Source organism: Nyctereutes procyonoides, unplaced genomic scaffold, assembly GCF_905146905.1.
Source record: "Nyctereutes procyonoides isolate TBG_1078 unplaced genomic scaffold, NYPRO_anot_genome, whole genome shotgun sequence".
In the NCBI taxonomy this organism is placed as follows: domain Eukaryota; kingdom Metazoa; phylum Chordata; class Mammalia; order Carnivora; family Canidae; genus Nyctereutes; species Nyctereutes procyonoides.
The window spans coordinates 10,521,650-10,534,212 of record NW_026575137.1 but is presented as its reverse complement, the minus strand read 5'-3'; the positions used below and the strand labels follow the sequence as shown (position 1 = coordinate 10,534,212).

At 44.5% G+C, this 12,563-nt stretch overlaps 1 protein-coding gene across 1 annotated transcript in view; it reads right to left on the bottom strand.

Moving 5' to 3' along the window:
* Positions 1-11,224, bottom strand: part of INTS8 (integrator complex subunit 8) — a 51,593-nt gene extending 40,369 nt beyond the window's left edge. The window contains exons 1-6 of the mRNA XM_055303336.1: positions 10,936-11,224; positions 8,554-8,728; positions 5,606-5,746; positions 5,049-5,120; positions 4,138-4,189; positions 3,049-3,231 (exon numbers count right to left, since the gene is read on the bottom strand). Coding sequence (XP_055159311.1) covers positions 3,049-3,231; positions 4,138-4,189; positions 5,049-5,120; positions 5,606-5,746; positions 8,554-8,728; positions 10,936-11,065 — 753 coding nt within the window. The 5' untranslated portion in view covers positions 11,066-11,224. The remainder of the gene's footprint in view (positions 1-3,048; positions 3,232-4,137; positions 4,190-5,048; positions 5,121-5,605; positions 5,747-8,553; positions 8,729-10,935) is intronic.
* Positions 11,225-12,563: the final 1,339 nt, after the last annotated feature.

Below are 12,563 nucleotides of genomic sequence, written 5' to 3'. Positions count from 1 at the left end.
TCTTCAAGAACATTCTTAAACTGATGCCAAGATTCATCAAATGCAGAAATCAAAGACTCAGCTTATTTAATTCAACTTGAACGTTTTATGGACAGAGCAAGGCCCAGAAGGGGACAATGTCTGCTTAAAGACATATAACCAACTACTGGCAGAGCCCAGGCTTGAACCTCGATCCCATAGCTCCTTATATCCTGTCCCAAGTTTATTCTACACATCCTGACAGGTTTGGGAGTTTTTTGTTGGTTTTTAAGATTTGAGAGAAAGAGGGAGAGCAAATCTCAAGGCGACTCCATGCTAAGCATGACGTGAGGCTCAATCCCAAATCCTGGGATCATGACTTGAGCAGAAACCACGAGTCAGACGCTCAACCAACTGAACCACCTCAGTGCCACAATAGATTTTTCTTTAAAAAGTCTTCAAATTATTCCAAATAGGAGAAAGTTCAAATCCCTTGGCCTACTCTTCAAGGGTCTCAGAATCTGGACTAACTTCTCTCTCAAAATCTCTCTATTCTCCTCTATTTCAACCACACCAGCCTTTTCAAGTCCCCATTCATATCAGATCTTGGACATATACTTCCCTGTATTTCCCCTCCCTGTATTTCCATCTACACAAAACCAACCTTAGCTAACAGATACTTGTTCCTCCTCCAAACTCCTAACAGTCTGATATCCATTAGAACTACCCTTTATTGATAAGCATGATATATAGAACTAATCAGGATATATTCTTCTCAGCCTCTATGATACTGCTTTTCCACTACTTAATCCACATTAAATGTTTGGCTGATTTTAACTCTAAAGTGCTTCCTCCCATCTGGGACAAAGTGGTGCTAAAGAAGATTTTTAAAAAAGAAATGGATATACAGATATGTATACACACACGCACACATAGATATTATAGTTTCATGTAGTTCCTCTCTCCAGACAAAGACAGATTACAAGATATCAGAAGGATATTTTCAAGTAACTATACTAGCCATTAGAACAAGTTTTTATTTTTAATTCTTCTTTTTTCAAGATTATCTTTAAGTGGGGCACGTGGGTGGCTGAGGTTGAGCGTCTGCCTTTGGCTCAGGTCTTGATCCCAGGGTCTGGGGATCGAGCAGGGAGTCTGCTTCTCCCTCTGCCTGTGTCTCTCTCCCTCTCTCTGTGTCTCTCGTGAGTAAATAAATAAAACCTTAAAAAAAATTATCTTTAATCTCTATACCCAATGGGGTTTCAACTTAGTTACTTGAGTCACATGCTTCTCCAACTGGACCAGCCAGACACCCCCATTAAAACAAGTTTAACTTCTAGGGTCACCTGACTGGCTCAGTACAGCATGTGACTCCTGAACCCGGGGTCATGAATTCAAGCTCTCAATTTAAAAAAATAAAGAATTCTAGGGGCACCTGGGTGGCTCAGTGGTTGAGCGTCTACCTTAGGCTCAGGTGGTGATCCTGGGTTCTGGGATCAAGTCCCAAATCAGGCTCCCCACAGGGAGCCTACTTCTGTGTCTGCCTATGTCTCTGCCTCTGTGTGTCTCTCTCATGAATAAATAAATAAAACCTTTAAAAATAAATATATAAAACATTTAAATTCTATAATTAAGAGACAGTCAATAGGTTAAAAACAAAAAGCCCGATAATAAAGCTGCCCTGAAGGACAGTAAATACTTTCAGTTTTACTGGGGAAAGAATGTAAAGATTTTCCTTTTGAGTCAGGTACATTTCTGTAATGTAAAGAATGCACTTTAAACATTAACATGCCACGAAGTGAGAATTGCTATTAATTTGCCATTCAAGACACGGAATTAGGACTCAGCTACATAATTAAGAGAATATTTGACAGCTCACCTAGCACACTAAGATGTTTTGTTAAGAGTTGTTCTCTTTTTCAGGTTCTATCACCCCACTCTATAGTGAATATCAGAAGTATTACCAATAATTTTTAAACAGACTCCCAGCGATTACAAGATACTACAGTGCCAGAAGCCCTCCTATACGCAAGTTTCATTAACAATTTAAAGAAGTTACCAACTGTCAATCCTCACTACTCCTATTCCTACCGTGACCTCCATCTCACCAGGTACCAAAAAATGACTACCTTCAACTCTGCAACCAGCTAATCTGGAAAGGCACCTCCAGACACTGCCCTAGCTATTCCCACCCATTTCAGAACGGGAAACAGTGATGCAAGAAATCATGCAAGGGGCACCCATCAAGAAATCATGGCTCAAGGGGTAGAGCATGTGACTCTTGATCTCGGGGTTGGGAAGTCAAGCCCCACTCTGGGGGTAGACTTTACATTAATTAGTAGATTACTGAGAAAAAAAAAAAAAACTGCCAAATCATTTCAAAAAAGAAAGCGACATGCCAACTAACACAAAGAAGAGCATACAGAATGTAAGATGCACTATCCTCGTGGCCCTCTTTAGGCAGTTTTTTAATACTTTACAATTTCTGTTACACTAAAGATCTTGTGCTACAAAGTGAGGAAGATGCAAAATACCCATTAAAAAAGAGATACCTCAGAGAGTTTACAATCCAGCAGAGAAACCGACAACATGAATCCATAAGATATCTCACAACATCAACTGAAAGTGATCAAAGGAGCTAGAGCCCAGAGTTACAGAAAGCAGACAACCTTAAGATCCTTAGAGAAACTACTTTCTCTAGAAGCCTATATTTTTCAAAGCACAATATTTGTTTTGCAGGGTGGGGTTTTTGTTTTTTTGTCTAATCAAATATCTAATAATATCAATGAACTGTAAAATCAGTTACATGCTCACTGTATTCTCAGTATTTCAACTTTGTATCGTAAACACGACTGGGAAAAAATTTCAGAGGTGATAAAATCAAATAAAATTTCCCTTCCACTTCTTTTAGAAAAATTTCAAGTGAAGTCTTATAAAATTTACAAATTAAATAGGATTCAAAGTTTTAATAGCATCTTAAGTCAAAATGAAAGAGACAAAGGCAGAAATTCTAATTAAAAATACTAGAATGATCTCACTTAAGATTTTCCAAAAATTTGTCATATATTGATTAAATACAGATATAAATACCTGGCATTGCATCTCCTCAGTTCTGATTTTCAATCCAGCAGTAGAACTCTCAGTTTCTCCATTTACCATGCCTGGCTCCACTGCCAATAAATCTAGAGTTCTCATTGTGTGGACATAAAGATCCTTGTTTAATTTAAGGGCTGCCTCCAGTACCAAAATAGAATCAGAAGCTTGCTCTTTTAGCTACAAAAATTCAATTAAAAAATTATTAAAATACAGAAACCACAGAAAATTAACCAAAATATATTTACAGGATATTTCGTAGCTTGTCCTAAGCTATCAAAAAAATTTTTAACACAGCAGGAGTGCAAGTAAATGTGCCGAGATAGTTACCTTAAATTAAAAAAAAAAAAAACAAAAAAAAAAACAAAGTTCCTATTGTGAAAATTAGAAATACAAAGTGAAAAAGATACTTTTTTTAACAGAAAATTTAAAGAAAAATGCTTTAAAGATTTGCTTCCACTGACTTACTCAAGAAATGTTTGTATGCTTCAATGTATCAGCCATTTTAGTAGGCACTCATAACAAAAATAAAATAATGCAGGTTTTTTTTCTTCCACATTCAAAATACTATGGCACATTAATTTTATACAGACACAGAACACAGAACAGTCTTATCTTCCCTCTCCTTTCCTAGCTCCTGGACTTTACATAGTATTTCTGGCACCGTAGGTGTTAAAGAATTACAGAGATCATTTTCAAATTATGGAAACTCCCATGTTTCTTTTATATTAACTAGATTTTTTAAAAAGCTAATAGTTTTCTGATTGCAGAAATAATTTTAAAATATAAGTAACGTGTTTATTGTAGAATTTTGGGAAAATTATATAAAGATATCACCTGAGTGATTTCTCTTACCTGCTCAAGTATCACAAAAATTTGAAAACAGAATTGGTGGCAAAGCACCACCATTAATGCTGAAAAGCTGTACAACTTACAATTATTACCAAACTATGTTCTAAACAGTAAAAAACCTGTCATTGCCTCTAGACCTTGCCAACTCTCATATACCTAAGGTTATAAGAAGTATGTGAATGTGCTCTGCACGTGCCCCAGAAATGTGTAAGTATAACTGATGCCGGTACTCACTACTTTCAAAATGTTTTCTGTTAGCTCTTTCTCCTGTTGCATCTGATTCATACTGAAAGAGAAATGATTGAAAAATATCAAATGTTACTCAAAAGACTGAAAATTCTAAACTTCAAATCATTATTCTTGAAAGTGAGGTGGAATTTAAATAAAAATGTTCCTAATGCTATTTCTTTTCATGCTTAAAAAAACAAAAACAAAAACAAAAACAACTCGGTGCATGGGTGGCTCAGTCAGTTAAGCATTCAACTCTTGATTTCTGCTCAGGTCATGATCTCAAGGTCCTGGGATAGAGCCCCCAGTCAAGCTCCATGCTCAGGGTGGAGTCTTCTTGAAGATTCTCTCTCTCTGCCCCTCCCCCCTACTTGCACACACTCTCTAAAACAAATAATTCTTCCAAAAAAACAAGACAAAAAACCCCCCAAAACTCAATTATGATGCTTATTTAACTATTATTTTCCTATTTGCTTTGTGTTAAAAAAAATAATAATAATAATCCTCAATTTAAGACTAAAACACAGCAAAAACTCATCTATATCAAGTTAGAAACTATGGTCTAAGGTGCTCTAAAATGATTTCCCTATATACAGAATACTTATTCAAATAATTTAATTACATTAAAAAAATTTCAATACTTCAGAGCAGGTGAGCTAACACTTACTAAAGACAAAAGGCACAATTCACAAAGTGCTCGCTTCCCTCATCTTTCTATAGCTCTCTATTCTGGATATCCAGAGCCCTACCTGATTCTCTCACCCTTCCAAATCCTCCAAAGCTACCTGCCTGCAAGCCTTCTGCCCTCTGGGTTCTACTTTACACTTCTGTACCAGGGTTATTAAAAACTTGCAAGAAATTTTTTTTTTAATTCTGATGAAAAAAGCACCAAGCAAGGGTCATATGTGCCAACTTACACACTTAACTGAGGAGGTCCAGGTTTTGCCTGTTTGACAGGAAAACTACTTTGAACAATTGTCCTAATTGCCCTGAAGAAAAAAACAGAAAAAGAAAATTTAATACATTATAAATATCACTTATTTTTTCAAGTTCTCCTTAGTACATTTGTATTATAAATTATCTAGTTTTAATTCACATAAAAACTTCATAAATCAGGGATCCCTGGGTGGCGCAGCAGTTTGGCGCCTGCCTTTGGCCCAGGGCACGATCCTGGAGACCCAGGATCGAATCCCACATCAGGCTCCCGGTGCATGGAGCCTGCTTCCCCCTCTGCCTATGTCTTTGCCTCTCACTCTCTCTCTCTCTCTCTATCATAAATAAAAAAAAAAAAAAAAACTTCATAAATCATCCACATTTTTATCAGAATGCTCTTCTCAACTACGCAGTCACGAATTTTCTCCACCCTCCAAGAGATCTCTAGGGTATAAGAGACCCTTAAAAGCATAACCCTGAAAGCCAGAGGGCAACTAAACAGAGGCTGCCCAACACATTTTAGATCTATGAAAAAATTTACCATCTGTTGTAGAGAAGTATAGCCATGGCAGTGGTTGGAGGTAAAGTAGCCAGATCCATGTCCACATGCTTTGTCCCAGGAGGAACTTTACTGATGCACAGCAATTCATTTAGTAGCATATTCAATACTGGAACAGACAAACTTAAAAGAAAGAAGCAGAAAGTTCATATCTGCATAAGAAGCATACACAATTCAGTATTTTCACTAAAAATAATTACATTATTAAAGGACTAAATCCACGGGGCCATTTTTTTTTAATTTTTATTTATTATTTATGATAGTCACACACAGAGAAAGAGAGAGAGAGGCAGAGACACAGGCAGAGGGAGAAGCAGGCTCCATGCACCGGGAGCCCGATGTGGGATTCGATCCGGGTCTCCAGGATCGCACCCTGGGCCAAAGGCAGGGGCCAAACCACTGCGCCACCCAGGGATCCCCACGGGGCCATTTTATTAACCTGTCTCAACAACTTATATGAAAATACTCAAATTCAAAATATTTTTTTAAATCTCATTATGAGGGACGCCTGCCCCCTCATAATGAGAGGTGGCTCAGCGGTTGAGCGCCTGCCTTGGACTCAGGGCATGATCTCAGGGTCCTGGGATCGAGTCCCACATCGGGCTCCCTGCGAGGAGCCTGCTTCTTCCTCTGCCTCTCTCTCTGTCTCTCTCATGAATAAATTTTTTTTAAATCTCATTATGAAAACAAATTATACACAAAAGTAGTCATAAACAATGAACCCCCGAGTGCCCATTATTTAGTTTCAACAATTAGCAACTGATGGCTCATCTGGTTTCATCTCTTCTCTCACCTACTTCCCTTCTTCCCATACTACTGTGAAGCAAATTTTTAACATTAAATCATTTCTTCCTTAAGTATTTCAGAACAGATCTCCAAAAAATTAACAGGGGTGCCTGGATGGCTTAGTTGGAAGAGCATGTGACTCTTGATCATGAATTTGAGTCCTACTTTGCATGCAAAGATTAGTTAAATAAAACTTAAAAAAATTATTATAGTCACAGGATTAATTTCACATCTAAAAAGTTTTCAGTTGCTTATTAAATATCCCAGTGTTCAATTTCCAACTGTACCATACACATTACACTTTCTTTGTACACATTACTATCTCTTGATATGCTCTCCCTCAGATTAAAGAATTCTTTCCTTTAATTCTAATGCTTAACGCTAAAAAAAGTGTTTAAACACTACTAGTGAGAAAAACTAGTATGACCCTCTTGGAATGCCATCCGGCAATATGCATCATGGGATTTAAAAATGTTTATACCACCTGAGTCAGCAATTTAATAATCTGTACTAAAGATATAACCAAAAATTCAGATAAAATTTAAGGCTGTGATTTACTAGAGTGAAAAACTGAAACAAACTAAATATCAATGGAAGAACAGTTAATAAATTATCCACATAAAAAAAATTATCCACATGATGGAATTATCTCCAAAAAATAAAATGGGGAAATGTTCATATTGTTATTTGGGGGAAAATGAGAAAGAAGGGGTGCCTGGGAAGCAGAGTCAGTTCGGCATCCAACTCTTGGTTTTGATCAGGTCTCAGGGTTGTGGGATTTGATTCAGCAGAGAGTCAATCTGAGATTCTCTCCCTCTCCTCTGTCTCTGAGCCCCACTCATTCTCTATAAAAAAAATAAATAAATCAAAAATACACACACACACACACACAAAAAAAAAATAATACACACACACACACACACACACGGAGAGGGGCGCCTGACTGGCTCAGTCAATAGAGCATCTGACTCTTCATCTCGGGGTCATGAGTTTGAACGCTACATTGGGTGCAGAGAATACTTTAAAAAAAATTAGAACCCCATGTGTCAGGATCCCTGTTCAGCAAGAAGTAGGCTTCTCCCTCTCCCTCCGCTCCTCCTGTGCCCCACCCATGTTCTCACTCTCAACTCACTCTCGCTCTCAAATAAAATCATTTTTAAAAAATAGAAAACAAAAATTATATAAAAATGTTAGAAGTACTTGTCTCTCTATTATTTCCTTGTTTCCGAATTTTACTTTCTCTTTAAATTGCGAGAAAAAGAGGGATAAAAGCAAGTCATTTACTCAGCATAGCCTTCATACTACTTACTAACAAATAAGCACTGACTAAGATATTTTAATAGTTTAGGAGATAGTGTTTGATTTAGGATCAGTAAAAATAACTGAATTCTGGGTGGCTCAATGTTTTGAGTGTCTGCCTTTGGCTCAGGTCGTGACCCCGGGGTCCTGGGATCAAGTCCCACATCAGGCTCCCTGCATAGAGCCTGCTTCTCCCTCTGCCTGTGTCTTTGCCTCTTTCTGTGTCTCTCACGAATAAATAAATTTCTTAAGAAACTTAAAAAAAATAACTGAATTATTTAACAGCAAATCATCTATACTATGTAACAACTATCATTAATTTTCATTTTCTTCAGATATGTAAAAATAGACTAAAACATTTAAAACCATTTATGTGTGGATTTTCCCTAGTTATCACATCAAGCAATGATAAACTACCTCATTATTAAGTTCATGTTTTACTTTTATTTTTTAAAGATTTTATTTATTCATGAGAGACACAGAGAGAAAGGCAGAGACAGAGGCAGAGGAAGAAGCAGAGGAAGAAGCAGGCTCCATGCAGAGAGCCCGATGTGGGACTAGATTTGGGACTCAATCCCGGGTCTCCAGAATAATCCCCTGGGCTGAAGGCGGTGCTAAAACGTTGAGCCACCAGATCTGCCCAAGTTCATGTTTTAAAAGGCGATTTAAATGCACCTAACATTCAAAAACTTTACACCTTTTGAAAGCAGTTGCAGTATTTTACCAAGAATATAGAGAAAAATAACTTGCACTTTAGGGCCTGATTACCATAAAAGCATATATAGAAATAACCCAAAATATCTAAGTAGAGCTTCAAAAACATATTTCTTTTAAATATTATGTACCTTTTCTCTAGTATGTCTAAATCCCACTTCAAATGCGCAGCAACTTTAAGAGCAAGCAGTTTTAAAATACGATTTCTCTTGTTATCAGGTGGAGGTTGCACCTGGTTTTGCTCATTAACTGAAGGTTTGGAAGCCTGTTCCAAAAACTGAACGATAAGTTGAACTGGTGCAGGATCTAGGATTTAAAAGAAAATGAACTCTTAAGTTTAAGTTCTAATTGTGAAGATGCAAAAAGTTTCACTGTATTGGTTTTTGGCCACAAAGAATTCCAAGAGCTGTGTAGTTATAAGCACTAAGGAATAGGACTTCTAAGAGGTATGTTTGGCATTGCAGGGAAGACCAGGAAGGGCGGGAAGGAGAATGGTGATCAGACTGGTGCAGAAGAAAATACATCACAACAAAGAATACAATGTCTCGGATTTCCAGGTCAGCAAATTAGAAGACAGTTCTAGACGCCTGGGGGGCTCAGTGGTTGAGTGTCTGCCTTCAGCTCAGGGCATGACCCCAGGGTGAGTCCCACATCTGGCATGGAGCCTGTGTTCTCCCTCTGTGTCTCTGCCTCTCATGAATAAAAAATAATAATAATTAAAACTTTTCTCCAAAAAAATAAAAGAGAGAGAGAGAAGACAGGCCATCTATGGAACTGTTTTAACAATTAGTGCGACCTGCATCAAGTCACCTCTCTGCACCTGTTTCCATCATGCAAAACAGAGGACACCGCCATCTACCTGAGGTTATGACGGCTGAATTAAATGAGATAAAACATGAGCAGCATTAAGCCTGCCCCCCAAAAAGCACTCAGTAACTGTGTGAGAAATGATGAATTCAAAGAACTATGGAAGGATCGAGGGGATGAAACCATGGCTGTGGCAGAGTGGTCTCCACCGCTTTGGGCTCAAGGAGACCGAACGAGCTACATCTTCAAGAACTTTGGGAGCAAAACCCTATAGAAGAAACTTCTTTTTCACGCCCCTCCCTCCATCCAGAAGCCCTGGAGGCCTCCTCCTTCCCTGGGATATCAGCCTTCCCTACTCTTCCAGCCGTTCTCACGTTAACTTACAGCCCTATCTCCCCGAAAACCAGAACGTTCAAAGGACCTAAGATGATAACGAGTCCGCGGGGGCCAGCCCCCCCACAGCAATTTCTCTCCCTCGGCAAAGGGGCCTCAGGCCGGAGTCCCGCAGGGGGTGTCCCAGCCCCCCCCCCCCGCCCCCAACCCCGCGGGACCTCCTCCCGGAAGCTAAGAACCCCCAAGAGTAAAAGGACCAAGGGGGGGTCGGGGCTTTGCGGTGTCAGCCCTCCCCGCGCCCGGCTCCGGGATACTGAAGGCTTAGCGACGGTCGGGGGGGGGGGGGGGAGGAGGGCGGGTTGGGGCGTCGGGGATCGGGAGGGTCGGGGATGGAGAGATGGGGGGGTCGGGGAGTGGGGGATCGGGGATGGGGGGTCGGGGATCGGGGATGGGGGGTCGGGGATCGGGGAGATCCGGGGATCGGGGATGGGGGGGTCGGGGATGGGGGGGGTCGGGGATGGGGGGGGTCGGGGATGGGGGGGTCAGGGATGGGGGTGTCGGGGAGTCGGGAATCCGGGGATCGGGAATCCGGGGGTCGGGGATCGGGGGATCCGGGGATCGAGAGGGTCGGGGATCGGGAGGGTCGGGGATCGGGGGGGTCGGGGATGGGGGGGTCAGGGATGGGGGGGTCGGGGAGTCGGGAATCCGGGGATCGGGAATCCGGGGGTTGGGGATCGGGGGATCCGGGGATCAGGAGGTCGGGGATGGGGGGGGTTGGGGATCGGGGGATCCGGGGATCGGGAGGGTAGGGGTTCGGGAGGTCGGGGATGGGGGGGTTGGGGATCGGGGGATCCGGGGATCCGGGCGTCGGGGATCGGGAGGGTCGGGGTTCGGGGGATCCGGGGATGGGGGGGGTTGGGGACCGGGGGGTCGGGGATCGGGAGGGTGGGGGATCGGGGGGGGTCAGGGAGTTGGGGAGTCGGGAATCCGGGGGTTGGGGGCCGGCGATCGGGGGATCCGGGGATTGGGGCGTCGGGGATGGGGGGGTCGGGGTTGGGGGGTCGGGTATCGGGGGGTCGAGGATGGGGGGTCGGGGATCGGGGGATCCGGGGATCGGGAGATCGGGGGTCGGGGGGTGGGGTCGGGGTGCCGTCGGGGTGTCAGGGGGCTGGGGACTGGGCGTGGGGACCGGGGACGGGGTTCGGGGGTCGGAGCCCGGGGGTCGGGGTCGGAGTCTGGGGTCGGGTGTCGGGGTCTGGGTCCGGGTCGGAGCGGGTATCCGGGTCGGGATCCGGGTGTCGAGGTCGGGCCCCGGGGGTCGGGTCCGGGTATCCGGGCCGGGTCCCTCCCCCCGGGGCCGGCGCCGCGCCTACCCGGGCAGGGCTTGCGCAGGTGCTTCTCCAGCAGCGACTCCTCCAGCAGGAACTCGAACCAGCTGGTCTGCGGCGGCGTGCAGGGCCGGCTGGAGGTGGCCGCCTCCCGGTCCGCCGCCTCCGCGCTCATCCTGCCCCCGCCGCCGCTGCCCCCGGGGGCGCTGCCCGGCTCCAACCTGACCTCGCGCGCCTGCGCCTCCGCCTTCAGCCTCCGCCTCCCGCCTCGGAGCCGCCGCACCTCCCCGGCCGACGCCGCGCTCGCACCGTCCCGAGGCCCGCACAACCCAAAATGGCGGCGCGGCCCGGGCGCCTAAGGCCCGCCCCCCGCGCCGCCGCCGCGCCTTTGGGCCAATCGTTGTCCGACTTGTCGAGAGGGGGCGGGGCCGAGCCCTAGGCCACGCCTCTCGCGGTTGCCATGGGAGACGCCCGCCGAGCAGCCGGGTCACAGGTGGGCTCCGCCCCTCTCCCGGGAGATTCGCCCTCCGGGCGTGCAGAGGGCCCCGGGGTGCGCAGGGACGGCGGCGAGCACCCTAGTTTGAGCCGCGAGCCGGGCGCAGCTTGCCTTCGGTGCTCTCAGGTTCCCCGTCTCCATCTCCTAGGTTTCCTCCTAGGAAACCAGCGCCCCGACCCCCTTCCCGGAGGGATGCCGGGGGGGGGGGGGGGGACGGCCCACGCGGGATCCAGCTGCTGCTACCTCTCAGGACCCGCTCTCGGGGTGACGGCCCTGAGGAGGGCGCGTGATGGGATGAGCACCCGGTGCCACACTGAATGTTGGCAAATTGAATTCAAATTTTAAATTTTTTTTTAATTTATGATAGTCACAGAGAGAGAGAGAAAGACAGAGAGAGAGACCCCGGGTCTCCAGGATCGCGCCCTGGGCCAAAGGCAGGCGCCAAACCGCTGCGCCACCCAGGGATCCCCTCAGTCCCATTTTATATCTAACTCCACTCTGTAATGTTCTATGTATTTTAATTAGCAATTAAAATCAGAGAAAGTGTATTCATAGGTCCTGCACATGCTCCAGGTAAAGAGTGCAGTCTCGTCTAGGTCAGGCCATTTACCTTACTCTCTGAAGCTCACTTTCCATATTTGTGACTAATCTTAGGGTTGATGGCAGGGCAGCCCGGGTGGCCCAGTGGCTTAGCACCGCTTTCAGCCCAAGGCCTGATCCTAGAGACCCTGGATCGAGTCCCATGTTGGGCTCCCTGCATGGGGCCTGCTTCTCCCTGTGTGTCTCTCATGAATAAGTAAATAAAATCTTTTAAAAAAGAGAGAGAGAATTCAAGAGCCCAGCAGGGGGCTCCATCCCAGGCCCAGGGGAAACCATGACCTGAGCAGAAGCAGACACTTAACCTACTGAACCACCCAGGTGCCCCTATCTGGGCTTTTCAAACAAGGCCTGGCACCTAGAAATACCCATGTTTCCTGATCTTATATAATGCTGCTTTTTTTTTTTTTTGCAAATTATTTTCATACACACAACTCTAATTTTCTCCTGTCAACAAACTCATTATACATCTTTTAACCAATGAAGAAATTGAAGTTCCAGAGTTCTCATTTGCCCAACATTTCCCAATAAAGAAAGGGCTGAGGGCAGCCCAGATGGCTCAGGGGTTTAGCGCCGCCTT